Source organism: Taudactylus pleione, unplaced genomic scaffold (assembly GCF_031769625.1).
Source record: "Taudactylus pleione unplaced genomic scaffold, aTauple2 ptg000069l, whole genome shotgun sequence".
NCBI classification, from domain to species: domain Eukaryota; kingdom Metazoa; phylum Chordata; class Amphibia; order Anura; family Myobatrachidae; genus Taudactylus; species Taudactylus pleione.
This window is the reverse complement of record NW_028284471.1, coordinates 8,187,879-8,206,421: the sequence shown is the minus strand read 5'-3', so window position 1 is coordinate 8,206,421 and position 18,543 is coordinate 8,187,879. Positions and strand designations below refer to the sequence as shown.

The 18,543-nt window shown below is 41.6% G+C and overlaps 1 protein-coding gene across 2 annotated transcripts in view; it reads left to right on the top strand.

Annotated features, from left to right (window-relative positions):
- The first annotated feature begins 2,116 nt into the window (after positions 1-2,116).
- The window catches only part of LOC148534302 (protein spire homolog 1-like), a 33,776-nt gene continuing 17,349 nt past the window's right edge, over positions 2,117-18,543 (top strand). The window contains exons 1-8 of one of the 2 annotated variants that reach the window (XM_088467171.1): positions 2,117-2,471; positions 6,132-6,163; positions 6,914-7,096; positions 7,460-7,585; positions 10,928-10,993; positions 12,130-12,294; positions 14,066-14,143; positions 18,065-18,191. In XM_088467171.1, coding sequence (XP_088323297.1) covers positions 2,150-2,471; positions 6,132-6,163; positions 6,914-7,096; positions 7,460-7,585; positions 10,928-10,993; positions 12,130-12,294; positions 14,066-14,143; positions 18,065-18,191 — 1,099 coding nt within the window. In that variant the 5' untranslated portion in view covers positions 2,117-2,149. The remainder of the gene's footprint in view (positions 2,472-6,131; positions 6,164-6,913; positions 7,097-7,459; positions 7,586-10,927; positions 10,994-12,129; positions 12,295-14,065; positions 14,144-18,064; positions 18,192-18,543) is intronic. The other variant, XM_088467170.1, reaches the window with a different exon arrangement.

Below are 18,543 nucleotides of genomic sequence, written 5' to 3'. Positions count from 1 at the left end.
CTAAGTGGCAGCCGTAGACTGTAAGGGGCTGTGCTTTATAGTAATAGGTTGTATCAGGCTTGCCTGCCCTCCCGATTTGGCTGGGAGCCTCCTGATTTTTGGGTGCTGCTCCCGGCCCCCACGGAAAGGCAGGCAAGCCTCCAGGAAGCCTGCGACCCTCCCGACCTCCCCCCAGAAAAAACTAGAAACCCCCGCAGCGAGGGGGCCGGTGACGCGATTTGCACTGAATCGCGTCATCGTGGCCCCGCCCCCTGCTTCACAATGCTGAAATAACGGCATTGTGAAGAGAGGGCGGGGCCACAATGATGCGATCACGGTCCCGCCCCTGGCTCCGCCCCCAATGTCTCGTCAATGGCCGGCTCCGTCCCCAATGTGACGTCAATGGCCGGCCCCACCCCCCGCTGTTAGCCGACAATCAGTTCCCTCTCGGAAGTCTGGAGGTGATTGTCGGCAAGTATGGGTTGCATAGTCCCCGCACCACATGCGGAGGAAGTGTAATGTGCAGCGTTTTAACTTAAAGACCTCACATTACACCTCTTCCTCCATGCGGTATAGGGGCTATACAGCCTCTTACTATAAAGCTGCACAGCCCTGACAGTCCTTTGAAATGTTTGTGGGGGTGGGCCACCCCTTGCCTCCCCCGTTCCAACGCCCATGCTCTCATAGCTGCTTATTACATAGTGTGGGCAGCCCAAGACTATCCAACAGACTAGTGGGGTACCACACCATTACCTTTGCATACTGCTATCCCAAGACTTTTGGCACTTCAGTAAATAGAAGGCTGTTAGTGGCCATAACAAAAGTACTGGAGGTTCTTACAAGGGGGCATATTTAGTATTTACTAAAGTGTGTTTTTTTAGATGTTTACATGTTGCCCTATAACAACCAATCAGATTATTCTTAACATTTGTCTAGCACCTTCTAGAAAGTAATAGCTAGAATCTGATTGGTTGCTATGGGCAACATCTCCACTTCTAAAAACCAGCACTTTAGTAAATATACCCCAAGATGTCAAATGGCTGATTTTTGCATGTTCAATTAAAGGCTGATAAACGATCGCAAGAAAGTGTTTTACACCCGATTAATATCTTTTCAGCATTTTGGGGTACAGAAAAGTGCCTGTATAATAATTATTCAGTGTTTTCGTATACGTTTGTAAAAAATTTTAATAAACACTTTTACCTATTATCTGTAAGTTAAATAAAAACCATCTCACATCAATACACCTCTGCATACATATCCCACATCATTTACACCTCCACACCTGTCCCACATCATTTAACCTATTATTGAGCTTTTTAGAGAAATTCACATGAAAATAGACATGTCTTTATTGGCCAAATTATGCTATTTAATCCCCCAAGTGCATGATTATTCATTGGGACCGGTGTACTAGAGGTTCTGCACTGTGTCCTGGGTTTTTTATCTTACAATAAAATTTTTCCTTAAGGCCCCCATACACGGCACGATACGCGTGCCGATGTGACGGATCGGCATGATATAGGTACTATATCGTGCCGTGTATGGGCACGATATTGTACCTGATATCGTGCTGCGCGCTCCCGCGGGGTCATACATCGCATTCCCAGGTCTTCCTGCAAAAAGATCTGACCTGGGATGCGATGTACGATCCCATTCAGATGAAGGAGGGGGAGCCGGCATATCGTGCGGTCTGCGGGGACCGCACGATTGCCGGCGGTGACAGCACGATCCGTCTACTGACGGATCGGCAGTTGCCCTACACGGTGCATCGCACCGTGTCTGGCCACCTTACCTTTTCACCTGCTCAGGTTGGTGCGCACAAAAAAAACATGAATTTCCTAATCCATGCGGGTTTGGAGTTGGATAGCAATTGTACTGTAATTCATAGTGTGAGTTTGCCGTGAGAACAGCTTGCAGAAACCAACTTGTACCTAACTGAATTGACCCCTCCCTGTCCTACCTGCAGTGCTACATGGTTTTGCCATGGTGAAAAGTTACTTGCATTTTTTTTTTGCTTTGATCATATTAAGAATCAGCCCCTTTATCTGTAAATGCAAAGCAGCATGAAAGGAACACACAAGGCTTGCAAAGGGTTAAACTTCATCTTAATTGGGGTAATGTGGAGATTGCCCTCTCCTGTGCTCTATAAGAAGAAGGAAGGGATTAGATGGAGCCTGGTGAAAACCAAATAGTGATGAGTTTTGAAGTTATTGAGGAATATTTTGACAATCATTGGGTGGGAAAGAGCCTTACTGTGAGGAATATGAGTGAGTGGGGCCCCTCTGGGCATCACAGTAAAGTGACGCTGAAAGAAATTTTAGAGGGTTCTGGACAACCGATCAGTGAAGAGCAGGCCTGGGCTCTGTGCTATCAAGGCAGCTGCAAACTGAAGCAGATTTTGCTGGGCGCTGGGGATTTACCCACTCTGAGGGGTATAGATAATATCTATCTTCACTCGGATGGAACTGTGTCTTTTGCGCCCTCTACTGGTAAGTGCACACATGCGGTCACTGGGGATGTGGTTAAATAAAAAACGAACTCTTATATGTCCATCTTGACATTTAAAATAAGAATCAGACTACTTTTCTATCTGATTCATTGGGGTAGTGGGATTGGTCAGGCCTCCTTATATTTGACTGTTTTTGGTCTCTGAATATCAATGATGCCAATAAGCGCAAATTCTCACAAGTTCCATTATTTTATCAAAATGCTGAAGCATTTGGATTATTGATGTATGTCTGCTGCTAGAGGGAGTGTTTTCCAGGTTGCAAAGTTATGGTGCATATACACGGTCAGATCTGTCAGATGAACTATTTTTACCAACGATTTGAACGATTTCAGACAGTATTAAAATGAATGAAATCGACCAAATCTGACTGCAAACACATCAGATGTCCGATATCGTTATGTGACATGCGGGAACGTGCATCGTTCATCGTTGCAGGCCCACATGTCCGATTTCCTTTCAGATCTGAATGATTGAACGATTTTTACAATCGTTATCGGTTAGATCGGACACAAAATCAGACCGTGTATGCACCATTATTCTGACTACTGACAACAGGTTTATATGAGTGATTATTACAAAAAGCCATAATTATATTTTAGTTTGATTATGTGGGAATCATGTATGTTTGTTGCCCCATATGTACAAATAGCATTGTTAAATATTTCAATGGGATAAAATAGTCTAAACATTGTGTGTGTGTGTGTGTATGTGTGTGTGTATATATGTGTGTGTGTGTGTGTGTGTATGTATGTATGTATGTATATATATATATATATCACATTTTTTTTTCAATCAAGAGTTATTTCCTATCCAAAATGTTGGTAATGGGAATACATGGCTGGATGACTGCAGGTAATTTCCATGCATACAGTTGGCTGTTGTTCTTTGTTCACTACAATGTATCGGCAGACTGCAGACCATTTAGCTGACCTTGTTATGGTATTTAAATTACACTGCATGATGCACTCTAGATTTATCATTCCTGAGTTGGCCAAATCCACCCCATGATGAACTTATACCTCATGAGGACATGCTGCTGTTCCAGCAGACCATACACCTGTTGACCTCTGAAAGCTAGGATGGCCCTATAGCAGTGGTTCTCAAACTTGGTCCTCAGGACCCCACACAGGTAACATTTTCCAGGTCACCAGCCGGTGCACAGGTGTAGTCATTACTCGCAGACAAATTTTAAAAGATCCACAGGTGGAGCTAATTATTTCACTTATGATTCTGTGAGGAAACCTGGAAAACATGCACTGTTTGGGGTCTTTAGGACTGAGTTTGAGAACCTGTGCCCTATAGAAATCAGGACAACTGGGAGATATGTGGGAGTAATGTGCTGCTTTATAATAAGGAGTTTGGGGATTTTTTTATTTAAACTGAAACCCCTTTACCAATGGGCAGGCGTCTCCCACCACTACGTTGTGGTATTACTATATAAATACCAGGCAGAGTATTTTTCAAAGCATGGAGAGTGAGAAAGCACACTTGGCGATATTTTACACAATTTGCCCAATTTTGACGCATCGTGATGACAAATCATGTAAAATATGCCCATGCCGTGATGCTGATGTGCGTCCGTGCAGGTCGTACATTGTATCTTCAGGTCTGCTTTGCTGTAGGGCAGATCTGACAATCTCAGTCACGATGCACTGGAATAGTTAGGAGGTACGATAGATCGTTTGTCACATTGGACCGTTTTTAACACCAAATCGTGCCCATGACTGCCAGGGAGCTGCTGGGGAGAGTTCAAGGGGAAATCTGACCCAATGTCGGATCGTGAGCATATCGCAAAGTGTGTAGGCACCTTAACTAATCTGCTTCTAACTCATTTTGCATACTGTGCGCCGTATTCAATTAGAAGCGAAAGCAGTTTTCCGCAAAAAAGTATCGCAAATCGGGGCTTTTCGCGTGGTCTCCTATGTGGAAAGTAAACGCAATGTAATATGCGAAAAAAAATTGCCTAAGAATAGCAGGAGAAAAGAAATGCAATTTTTTTATTTTGGGGTGCAAACGTGGGGAAACCACTCAGAACCCTTGGGACAGCCCCCCAAAGGACAACTGAGTAAAAAAAAAAAAAAAAACTCAAAAAAGTACTTTTATTTTGGGGACGAAAAAGTACAAAGTGGTCAAGCATAAAAACTAGCAAAATAACCTTTTTAGGGGTCTGCAAGGATGGGTCAGGTGTCTTTAGGATTGCAGGTGCATGCAACAGGTGTGATTTTCATGTTTTTTTAAAACTTCACTTTAGAGACAAAACTATGCTAGCACCTATTTTCAAGTACCCCAAATTTGACTCGACTACTTATTTTCACCAAAAAATACTGCTTTATGCCATTCTTCACCACTTTAACAAGAACGCTAATAACAAGGATTTTAAACCACTTCAGTACCCCAATCGTTTTGTTAGGGCTATTGGAACACTACTACATTGATCCCCAATGTTAGTGCATCTTTTTGGGGGGATTCAGACTGATATCCCCTATTCTGACAGTACTTTCTGCATGTTTAGCATTCGCCACTTGCTGTTTTGCCTGGTTTGTAATTGAATAGGGCGAATAGCCGAGACGCACACGATAAGTTTTTTGCGTCCAAAACACGTGATGCAGGCAAAAAGTCGGGTAGGTGAAACTTTCTTGCCGATGCGAAACTAGTTGAATACCGCTCTGTTTGAAAAATGACAGGAACTGATTGGTTAGTGCTTTATCTCTCTCCAAGTTATCTCTCTACATGTTTTGATAAATACCCCCCTAGGTTTGGTTACATTCCAATTACAAACTTCCACATATGGAGACCATTCTCTGCTCTGTGATTCTACATTGCTGTTAATATTCTAATGATTGGATTGGCTATAGATATTCTTATTTTACGTCCCTGAATGTTTGGAAGACTCCAGAATTTCAAATCTGCCCATTTCCCTTGTAACGTGGATGGGATGGGATCTTTGCAATGGGCGGGAAGCATCTGCCATTGCATCTATCCCGCCACTGATCACATGCATAGCGGCATTTAGTAACGCAGTATGCATGTACATTTAAGCAAAAGTCAGCTCGACCGATAAGAGCTGTCCTTTGCAGTGTGGAGATTTCCAGGTTTGTGACCCGGAAGTTGTTCTGCTGCTGTGGGGAACCAGGGCGGGCTCCTATTAGGCGCATATGGTGATCTTGGCGCATATGGTGAGTGCGATCGAACCTCCGAAAACTATTTCCGGAGGTTTGACCGCATTTTTCAGTATAGTGCATCCCGCCCTATGTGATTTACTGCAAATTGTCTTCATGACCCTCCTGCGTGATGACGCGATTCACAGGATTGTGCAGCAAGGTGTGGGACCTTAATGAAGTGAGTCGTGTTGTCACAACTCCCTGCACCTAACCCTTCAAGTATGACTGACTATAGATTATTCTAGTCCAATCTACTTTCTCTTCTCCTTCAAGTGTGCTGATCTACAGACTGAATACTGCAGAGTCTATTCAAAAACATAGAAGAAAATGGTTCATAATCTTAAAAAGTTTGGAAACATATTTTTATTTTTTTTGTATCATCCTGTTTACAATGGTTTAATATTATATATATTTTTTCTTAATCTGTGTTTATCTTTTTGTTAATCTTTCCACTAAATATTGCATTTTTTGGATTCTAGTTCCCCAAGACTCAAATCTTTTGGAGAAAAAGGTACATTTTATTTATTGCTGTACTTTACAAATTCCTAAATACAAATACATGACACCTGAGATGGAAATTTGCAGAACCCAGAATGATTGCCAACTCTAAATACTTGGCCATTTATTTATTTTATTCAATGAAAAATGTAATTCATGAACTACAGAAATGCCTTCCCAAAGCATCAATTGTGCTCTGAATGCTGCTTATCTCCTTAGCGGATGGGAGATGGTAGTATCTTCCTGTGTAATAGACAAGCAGCAATCAGCAGCTTCACATGTAAGAAGCTGCTTCTCCATGTTAGTGGCCAATGCTCTGTGTTGGGGCATTATAACAAGTAAGATCACGCCACTCATTCTGAGTGGGAGCAAAGCAAAAAAAAGCAAGTAAACTAGCACCTTGGCAAGCCCATGATGTACTGCAGATGGAGGAGATTTCAAATGTGCAGAGAGGTTTAGATTTCAGCAGGGGTGTCAAGGTGGGGGGGTGGGGGGAGAGAGGCACTACTTGCTCAGGCTGGTAGGAGGGGCACAGCGGGGACCCAAGTCAGCAACCGCCTATACCTGAAAAATTCTCCTCTGCCCACTACCACTGTTCATTAACATCTGGCCACTTGCGAGTGGCTCTGAATCGGGCCCATAGTGTTTTCTTGCCTGGGAGAGAGTATGCTTTTTAGCACATTACCGTACATGACAAATAAAATGTGTGCAGTACTAAACTAATTGTTACATTTCAATAATCATTTCTATATTTCTGTCCTAGATCATTGACTGGCTGGGTAAGGCCGTGTACACGGCTCTGGACTGGGGTCTCAGCAATAAAATAGAGCGTGTGATAAGTGACTCACTGGACAACCTGCTTCTCTGCATGCTAGGGCTCTGCTCGACCAACAGCGACCCTACCACTGGCAGTTGGCAGGCGTTCATGCTGAATGACGTTATTAAGGTATTTCATTATACATCAAACCAAATGTGCTCTTTGAGTCATTAGAAACATTCACACATATATCCTGTGTAAGTGCAGCTGCCTTGGGTCCAGATGCTTTTGTATCTAGATAGTAGATACATTCCTGTTAATGGGTAATATTGTCTTGTAGCCCATAGAATTTTAAAATCTACAACTCTAGGTTGAGCATAATTCCTCCTGGTCATGGGAAGTCACTTTAAGATGCTACCTAGGAAAAAGTTAAATCTGGAAAGTCGTTGTTTTCCCACCCATCCTTATACTGCTGCTTCCAGCACCCTTTCTCTATTACTTTTTGCAGCTGTTAAAGGACCAAATAACATGGGAAAAATTGCTGTTTTCTAGCAATGTGTTGAAAGAATGTTCGTGCCTTCTGAAGCATCCCTTCACTACAGAGCAGTCTGTCGCATCCAGTTTGATCAACACAAGGATTTTTGCAGTCTCTTGCGAACCATAGAGCTATCTAAGCAGGTAAAATGCATTCTACAATGTTGTATGATTTCAGTTTTTCATTTTTCTTCCTCCACTGCATACACCGTAAAGCAATCTGAGAGAACATTTTGGCTGGGATGTACTAACCTTGCAGTGTACATCCCACCAGTCGCCGCAAAAGTACTAATTGCATATGTACTAACATATACAATTTGTATCGCAAAGGACAGCTCTTGTGATAAGAGCTGCCCTTTGCGAAGCAACCGGGTGAGGGGGGTCTCCGCGTGTCTCCTATCCCCGGAAGCTTCCTGCTGGTGACCTCTGCAGGAAGTCCCGGGCTCCTCCTCCCTGCACCTGGCTGAGGCTTAGTACATATGAAAATGTGGTAAAAAACCACTGAAAATAGGGTTTTTACAGCATTTTTCCTCTAGTACATCCCGGTCTTTGTGAGGCATCTCTGACCTTGATTGAATACTTGGGATGCGATCCTGCTTGCATTGTCAAAGCCCCATGTCTATGCGTTTTGGATGTTTTCTTGTTTCACTTTTGGATGGTACTGTAGGTGAGGCCTCCGTGTTTTGCTTAGTCTTGCTTTGGTCTTGAAAAAAGCATCCTCATGTGTTTTTTGGATCTGGATTAAAAAAAAAAACTAATTATAAAAACCGCTAAAATCATGTAATTTGGGCCTGTTTTTGTTCCTACAGTACTAATCTCAGTTACACTAATTTGCAGTAATTTTTAGTCAATGTAACCACCACACAGCTCACTATATGTTCACCAATATTGGCCGCTGGCTGGCTAAACTAAGCAACAGAGCAGTGGCACAAACACATGGCAGTTTTTAAAAGACTTTACTACATCTATGAAATCTTGCAATGCAGCAGTAACAGACAGGATGGCACTTTTTTAAACTATATGACCCCATAGAAAGAATGTTTTCATTAATCATGAAGTAGATCAGACAAAGACCCAAGGGCAGTACAGGAAAATGGAGGTGGAGTATGTAATGGAAGGCGGGTAAAAATTATCGATTTGATTAATGTCAAAAATTTCAAATTGAGACGTGCTGCTAGAGCTCTTTTGCATAAACTGAAGAGAAAATGCCATAAAAGAATACTATGTTAATAGACAAGGATTTCTGACAAGGTAAGGGAAACTGGCCAAACTACTCCCCCCTCCCCTCTCCTTCCTAATTGGGTAATGCACCACTGTAGTGCATTTGATGGGTACCAGAAAGTCTGAGTGTTTAGGTAACAAGCTCAGAGGCCGAAGGGCAGAACAGGGTACTGGAGGTGTAGTATGTATGAAGTGATCGATTTGATGAATAAAATAAAAATCATGACGTCTTGTTGCCGTCTTGTGCATATTGCCAAATAATATGAAATATGCTCCCAAATTCTGTTTTGTTTTTTTTTTGTTTTGTTTTTTTTTTACATGTGTTTTGTGAGGCACCACATCATTTCTGGTTAAAAATGTGTTATGAATTAGTAATGTGTTAGAGCAATAATCAATAAAAATGTTTGTCTATGCAAAAAGACAGTCACCAATGCCCCCAAACAGCCCATAATGATAAACGCACAACAGTTTTATTTTTATGTTTTAAAACTGTGCCACCTGAACACACAACACAGTGCCTCAAAGTGTTCCTAGTAATGGCACCCTAATGTGTTTTTTTTTGTTTTGTTTTTTTCCAATAACACGATGCCACTCTAGCACAGTGTTAATGTCTTTTTTTTTTTTTTTTTTTTAACCCAAAGTGCCTGCCTGATCACACAACATAGTGTTCACATGGCCTTTTATTTATTTTTTTAATAAGTGCCCCTTTAACACTTGTAATGGCGTTTTTAGTGCCCGAAAGTAAAGTGACAGTGCTTCAGTCCACACCCTCTTCCTCTGATTTCCCGTGTGAAATGGTACCCAATCATTTATATTGATATTCAATCCAAAAAACATGAGATCTGATGCCGGGAAGTTGATGCAATCCAAAACATACAAGATCTGGTCCAGGTAAGATGTTTTGGGATCCGAAGTTGGCTGGAAGACCCAAGCCGGTGCTCAGTTACTCTTAACACCTAAGTTCGGGTGTGTTCATATTCCAGGAATCTGCACCCGCAAATCTTTACTCTTAATTCAATTTATTTTAATACAAAGTGAAAATAGGTTGGACTGTGCACTTAACATTAGTGCCACTTTAAATTTTGAGGTCAAACTATTCAAGAAGCTGTGGCTTGGAAAAGCTACCATTTCATAAATACAGTATACCCTCCAAGAGTTCAACTAGGTATTTTTCTGCAACTTGGACTATGAGTTTGCTGCCTGAAGCTGCCATTTAAATTGGTCTTATTTATACAAAATGCCAGATCTTTTAATACATGATGATGCACATAATCCTACTAACGTGGCTTGTCTCCCTGCCCTTAGTATTCACTTTTAATTTAAAATTAATACACATTTACCAACTGGTACTCAGTTATTTTATTTCAGGAAGCCTTGACCCTTCCAATGCCAGTGTAACTTGGGAAACATTCAACTGCCAATTTAGTACAGTAGCTTGCAGAATTTCACACACCATGGATAGAGAGCAGGAGTCAAAGACCATATTAGTTCTTGCCATAAACCTCAATGTTTTCTTTCAGAATGACTGATTTGTGTTTTTGAAAAAGAAAATACTTCAAACTCATTAGGCTTTTATTATTATTAATAATAATAATAATAATAATAATATCAATCATTTTTTATTTGACTATTGGTATATACCAGTCTTCAAAAGAAAAGTTGACCTCTTTAGCATTTGTATTTAGCATTATTAGTATTAAGAGTTGTACAGGTTGAGTCTCCCATATCCAAAATGCTTGAAATGCTTAGGGTATTTTTGATATCTAAATATTCTGTATTTGGAATATTTGCAAACCATAATGAGATCTTGGGAATGTAATCTAAACATGAAATGCATGTATGTTTTTATATACACATTATACAGGTAATTTTATACAATATTTTCAATAGTTTTTTGTTCCTGAAACAAAGGTGTTTTTTTTTTTTGTTTTGTTTTTTACACCGAATCCTCAAAAAGCAAAGTTTTCACTATCAGTCATGCTAAAAAAAATTCTGTATATGGATATGGGTGAATTAACCTGTAATAGTATTTTTGATTGTCTACTATAGTTTTGGTCCAGATTAATCAACGAGTGATTTTATCACTTGTTTCTAATCTTAAATGGTGCTCCATTTAAGATTGGTAACAAGAATATCTCTTGATGATGAATCTGGACCTTAGTATTTTTTCATATATTTTGTTACTACTTAATAAACTTCTTATTTTCTTTTTTTTTTTTTTTTTTTTTAATATACATAAATGTTTTTTTTTTGTTTTTTTTTTAGGCATTGAAGAAATTTACGCCTAAAGAAGATTTGAAAGAATATTCCCTTATTATCGCTGAGAACTTGGTACAATGTTAATTAACTCTTAAGTATTTATCTGCTCTTGCTATGTCATAACATATATATTTCTCTAATATACTCATGCAATCATATGGCAGCAAATCGATTGTATGAAATCATGCAGACCTGGTGAAAACCAAGCACCTGAAGGTGGAAGAAACTTGATCTAAATTACTGACCGTAGAAATGATTGATGCCATACAATGTGTTTGAGTATATCAGGCTATTGATCTCCTGGGATTTTCACACAACACAGTCTTGAGATTAGAGAAGGGTGTGCAAAATAAAAAATCCAGTTAGCAACAGCTGTTCTGGGGGAGTCCATCCAATACTAGAAAGTTGTACCTAATAAAGTGGCCATGGAGCATATGCCGCAAACAAATAAGATGTATAATATCTGCGGTGGACACTCAATTACTGGTGCAATTCAAAATTGCTTCGGTGATTCCAGCAATCCCCTAACACTGCTACAGATGTAGTAGTGCTGGTTACCTGAGGTCACGCTATCGCACAGAAGCAGAGGGAACGATCTGATTCATATTTGCAAGTCCCAGATCGAATTCCCATCGGAAGGAGTGGGGTACCGGGAACCACCACAATCTAAAGATGGCATTGGTTCCCGAAAGCAGACTCTGAGAACTTTCAGTTTTCAGAGTTTACTAAATGTTAGGTGGCCCCTAATAATGAATGGGGTCAGTAAAAGCGTTTCCACATGTGTAACAGGCCCATTGGTGATCATGAATAGGTCCCTTAGTGATGTATTCAGATGCTATCTTTAGAGAAAACTGACCTTAGGAATTGTGGTATCTTTCATCACTCTAGCAGTTTAAAGCCATAGTTTCTGTGATTAAATAAGTGACCTATGCCAGGCGTAGGCAACATGCGACAACTCTGGCATGGCATGCTGGGATGTATAGTTCCACAGCAGCTGGAGTGCCGTGCGTTGCCTACCCCTGTCCTAGGTTATAGAATAATCCATGCAGACTTTTTGAATTGTACATGACCTTGTATTTTATATGGATTTAGAGTGAAAATACTTTAATAAACCTTACATTGCTGTATGGGAAGTTACGATAAGCCTGGGTTTTTTTTGGTTATTTTTTGGTTCTGTAACTGTAAAGTCCGTATATGTTCTGTTGCAGAGCAGTGTGTGGACCAGAGTAATGAATGAGCTCCGACTTGGGATCACTCTCCGCAGTGCCAAGGAGAGAACCTACAATGCACTGCCTGTTGAATACACTCTTACTCCATATGAGCAGCTGATGAATGACATACGGTCCAAGAGATACACCCTGCGACAGGTGAAGGTGAGCTGGGAGTACTGATGGTGATGGCCTGCAATGCATCGCCTGTTAGTGGGATAAGTGGATTAAGAGAGGTCCTTTAATTCACAATGCATAGTAAGATTAAACAAAAGAATTGTACACATGAAAACAAGTGTGTATAGTAAAGGTGGTGTAAATTGTAATTCTTCCGCAGTTATAAAAAATTTGGAATATTGATCGCTCTTTCCACCAGTTTTCAAAACTGAGTGAAGTGGTAATGGGGTGTGAGTGATTGAGAAACTTGCTCCATCAGTGAATATCTAATTAGTGCCATGACTGAAGTGTGACCCAAGATATATGTACCTATACTCTGGTCTTGGTGCTGCTTTCTGTGATCCCAGTTGGGTTTGTTTTAAAATTTCATAAAGGAAGTTTAGGGGGTGCAGGTTACGACCCAAAAATACATGGATATAGGGGCAACCTTATTTAGACATCTGGTTAAAGTTCTTTAAGTAGCATTACAACAGTGTCTGGATAATTGCGACAACATTCTTGTTTCAACGTAGTCACTGTTGACATTGTATCTTTTGATATGTATCCCAGGAACATGTCATCCAACACGGTGCAAGGTGATGTATTCTGAAGAGTATTTAATAAAAAGGTCCACATTTAGTTGTTATAATGCCAAACCCCACTGCACCAATCCTAAACTAAATACAAAGGGTGATGTTTGGGACAAACTTGGGGTTTATCACCCTTCAGTCCAAATTTGGCCCTTTCTTTTATCATAGACATGCAATATTGCACTCTAGCAATTTTCTATAGAGAATGGAGTTAACTGATCTTCCAAGCTTGTACAAAAGGGGCTTTAACCTGAATAACGGTAAACAGGCGTATAACTAGAAATTTGTGGCCCCCATGGCAACCGTTTGAATGGGGTCCCTAGTCCAATGGTTTTAGTGACACCTCTCTGCAGCAGGTGTTCATTTATGCCCCATTGTAGTGCTCTAATTAACATTATGCCCCATAGTTGTGCCACCAGTTCACATTGTCGAACTACTGCTTAATGTGCTCCTTGCTGACGGTCGACTCTTAAACTGGCAGCTCTGTCCTCACTGGCTAATGCAGACATGACCTTGGTTATACTGGGATTAACAACATGGTCTCTTCCATCAGTGTGAGCTGTGTAGGGGAGAAGGGCCCCAGTGGCAGTCCTGGCTTCATAGCAATGGCGCCCACTGCAGTTCTAACCCTGGACTGATAAATGGCCTGACACTTATCACAAGTATGTGGATAAATGCCACCCAAGGACCTTTTAAACAGACCTGGCAGACCACTGACCAGAAGAAAATGGCAGGGGTACTAGACCAAAACATGTGGGAAACTATCCACCCTGACACCACAACTGCTAGGACACTTTTGCGAAAAGCTGGAGTGTTTCTTCTGTAGACAGTCAGATGTAAGTGGAGACCTGGTCATCAGCATGTAGAAGGATTAGAGGGGAATTGGATAGTAAGATGGATCTGAGCATATAAGTAATTCGCCCTTCAATCTTAAAACAAATTGTCTTTGTAATACTTGTGTGCATTAGATTTCTTTACCATGTTGAAATGGATGTCTTTACAATGATACAAGGGAAGTTTGTGGGTGGTTTGGCTTATTGTGAGATCTAACATCTGGGAGGAGCAGCTTCTTGTATTTAATAATATACTATGCCTTCACCTCATTCCACCTCCTGGATGTGTTGCATGAGGGATGAAGGAACTCTACCTGGACATACAGTAGCCTGAAAGTGTATTCATTTTTGTTACAGGAATGTGACCAGACTAAGTCAAGCAGAAGTGAAGAAAATGTTATTTTGGACCTGATTCGTTCACATACGCTCAAACCGGTAATTTATTGGATTATTGCAAGTGATGGTTATTTTGCTGTGTGAAAACTGAAATTCCCCCTCTGATTTTCTCCTTTATATCTTGACACAGCTACTGTACCTCACAGCTAATTGTAGTTTTAGAATTTGCAAGAGTGGGCCTTTTTAGCCTGTGCTGCTTCATGTAAACAAGCACTATAACCAGCAAAGTTTGCCACTTGGGTTGGTGTCCTGGCCAGCAGGTTGTGTGAGGAAGTTGGTACAGTTATATATAACTAGGGGTGTGCACCGGCCACTTTTCGTGTTTTGTGTTTTGGTTTTGGATCTGGATCTTTCTTCGTGTTTTGGATCTGGATTGGTTTTGCCAAAACCACCCTTCCGTGTTTTGGGTTCTGGGTTTTGTGTTTTGGATCTGTATTTTTTTTTAAAAAAGCATAAAAACAGCTAAAATCACAGAATTTGTTGGTTTCTCTGCTCCTATGCTATTATTAACCTCAATAACCTTAATTTCCACTCATTTCCAGTCTATTCTGAACACCTCACACCTCACAATAGTGTTTTCATGTCCAAAAGGTTGCACCGAGGTAGCTGGATGACTATGCTAAGCGACACGAGTGGGCGGCACAAACGCGTGACCCATCTAGGAGTGACACTGCAGTGGCAGACAGGATGGCAGTTAGAAAAACTAGGCCCCAAACTGTACATAATGCAAAGAAAAAAAAGAAGTGCAAGATGGAATTGTCCTTGGGCCCTCCCACCCACCCTTATGTTGTATAAACAGGACATGCACACTTTAACAAATCAATCATTTCAGCGCCAGGGTCTGCCACACAACTGTGGCTGAAATGATTGGTTCGTTTGGGCCCCCACAAAACAAGCTGGCAATTAATGTGTCCCTGCGCAAACTGGCTCTACGGAGGCAAGATGTCATCCTCATCCTCCTCATCCACCGATTCCTCACCCTCTTCAGTGTGTACATCCTCATCCTCACAGAGTATTAATTCGTCCCTGCTGGAACCACAGGTCCCTCTGTACGTTCTGGAGGCTGGTCTCCCTGGAAGAGTTGATAATTCATTTTATGAACATCATCTTCTCCACATTTTGTGGAAGCAACCTCCTACGCCTTTCGCTGACAAGGTTCCCGGCTGCACTAAACACTTTCGGAGTACACGCTGGAGGGGGGGCAATTCAGGTAAAATAGAGCCAGTTTGTACAGGGACCTCCAAATTGCTTCTTTTTCCTGCCAGTACAGGTACGGACTGTCTGACATGCCTACTTGGATGCTGTCACCGATGTAATCCTTTAACAGACAGACGCACGCTTGTCGCTGCTGCTTTTAGGATTCAAGTGCGGCTACAGCCCACACAATTCACAAAGACAGAAAAAAAAAAAGAATATTTTTATTGTTTGTGGAGCACACTTTGAGGGTTACACCACCCTTTAACAGACAGACGCACGCTTGTCGCTGCTGCTTTAAGGATGCAGGTGCGGCTACAGCCCACACATTTCACAAAGACCAAAAAAAAAAGAACAATATTTTAATTGTTTGTGTAGCACACTTTGAGGGTGTCACCACCCTTTAACAGACAGACGCACGCTTGTCGCTGCTGCTTTGAGGATGCAGGTGGAATCTAGACGGGATTTGGAACCGAGGACACACTACCTCCATCAATTGTCTAAATCCCACTGCACTAATGTCGGATACCGGACGCACGTCTAACACCAACATAGCAGTCAAGGCCTCAGTTATACGTTTTGCTTCAGGATGACTGCTGTCGTACTTCATCCTCATCGCTAGGGACTGTTGGAGGGTCAATTGTTTAGTAAAAGTAGTGATGTTCCTACTTCCTCTCTGGGATGATGAACAACTCCCAGCAGCAGCAACAGCACTAGGAGGAAGAGGTTCTTGATCTTTCCCTATTTTATTTTTATCGGAGAAAGTTTGGTCCTCCATTTATGTTAAATTGATATATATGTGCGGCTAAAGCGCACACAAACACAGAAAATATTTTTTTATTTTTGCTGGAGAGTAGTGCACTTTGTGGGTTACACCACCCTTTAAGAAATGAGCCAGCCGGCTCTTTACTTATGGGACACAGGCGCACGCTTGGCGCTGCTCCTTTGTTGATGCACGTGCAGCCACAGTGCACACAATTCACAAACACAGAAAATAATTATTTTTTTGGTTTGGACTGGAGTGTACTTTCGGGGGTTACAGCACCCTTTAACAGTCAAGCCAGCCGGCCCTTTACTTATGACACAGGCGCACGCTTGGCACTACTTTGTTGATGCACGTGCGGCTACTGCGCACACAATTCACAAACACAGAAAATATATTATTTTTTTAGCACTTGGGGGGAGCACCCCTGATGGACAGAGCACCCCCTGGACAACACTACAGCACTCCTTTAGGACTGGGACACTGCACAGGACTTTGGAGTGGACACAGCCCCTATGGAGAACTGACTGCACAACACAGTCCAGCCAGCCCCTATGGACTTTGAAGTAGTGGACACAGCCCCTATTAACAACAGCAGCACAGCACAACACAGCCAGCCCCTATGGACTTTGAAGTAGTGGACAACAGCAGCACTACACTACACAGCCCTAACTCCCACCCTCCCTCTTCACTGTCCACAGCCGAGTGAGAAAATGGCGCCGACGTGGGTACCTTATATAGGATCCAAAACCCGCGAGACTCGGAAGGCGGGATGATGACGTTTTGCCTCGATTTCAGATCCGAGTCAGGCGGGAAAAGTCGAGCCTGACTCGGATCGGGGGGGCTCGGGGGGGTTCGGATTTCAGAAATCCGAACCCGCTCACCCCTATATATAACTGCAAAAAAGTATTTATTTGACATAAGGTGGAAGGGGGGGTGTGCTTGAAACAACTATATTTTAAAATAATCATGACAAAAAAGTTGTTCTGCTCACTATAATTGGGATATCTAGATGATTTTTCTTTAGTGTGATGGTTTTGGCCAAATGGTGATACAATAGGCCAAAAAGCCCTCTGTTACGATTATGATTGTTCAAACTTGCCAAAAGATGTTGACCAAAAGGTCCTTATATCCTTTAGTGTGTTGGCCATTACCTACAAAAACTTTTTGACAAGGTTTACCTTATCACCCTTGTCGGCGGAGAAATACAAATTAGCGATCCATGCATCTGAAAATTTGCAGGTTTTTCGTAAAAATTGTGTAGTATGTACCACCGGTAGCAGGACCTTCAGCTGGCAGGAAAATAGTTTTGTTTATCAGCTTGACTGGAATATCGCTAGAGTGTGTAGGGCATTTAGATTTTTAACTGGACTGTGGGTCTTGAATGACTTCATAAAATGCAAAGCCCATATACAGGAAGAACATGATCCTACTGCTTCTGTCCAGAGAGTTAATAAACCGAGTAACTGCAGTTTATGCAACAATTTTCCCAAACATCAGGAGGAAAGAGGTTGTCACAAGTGTAAACAGTGAGCAAAAGCACCTGTAGTAAGGGTACTTGGTATATTCAGCTGGCACGCCTTAGATCTGTTTGTACAGGTGTTTCTACTGTTAAAAATATAGTTTAAACACAAATTTGCTGATTCTATATTTAATCAGATGTATTAGATCATTTGAGGTACATGGTTAAGGACCATTTAAGTCTAATGAGGTGAAAAAAAATACATGGCAATGGCAAGAGTGTGGCTATACACATAGCTGTGATTCTTATTAAATAGGCTCTCCCTATAAGATACAATGCATGGGAGCCTATTTAATAGGAATCACAACTATGTGTATAGCCACACTTTTGCCATTGCCACCTCCTGATGGTGGCAATTGAAGATATTTAGTTAGTCTTGGCTTTTTACCTGTATAAAATCCCATTTGGAAATTGTCACTTTGTTTCTGTTCTATGTTAATTTCCATATGGGAACACGCTAATCAAGTCTGTCTTGATTTAGGCATCAGAGAGAAAGCTGAAGGAACGATCCCAGGAAGAGCCCAGTCTACATGAACTGCTGATGTCTGAAATTAAATCTTCCAAAACCCTCAAAGCAACACTGAACGTTAAAAGGAGCTTAATACAAGGTGTTTATGTGACTGTATTGTGACTTTAACTGCTTAGTGCTAAAGACCTACAGGGAACTTCCGATTGATGCAGGCAGTAGGTGGTCAATGACAGCTTTATGTCCTTCTCACACTACGGCAGCCATAATGTTTAGGTTACCCATCTGCAGAGTAGATACGGGGGGGGGACCCCCTAAAAGGTGTACAGTGTGACTCCTCCTTCCTTTATGTGAATCTTTTTACGGCTGGGGTGGGCAACAAGTGCCCCCGAGCTGTTGCAGAACTAAACATCCCAGCATGCATTGCCACAGTTTTGCTATTTGGTCATGCTAAAACTATGGCATTGCATGCTGGTAATTGTAGTTCAACAACA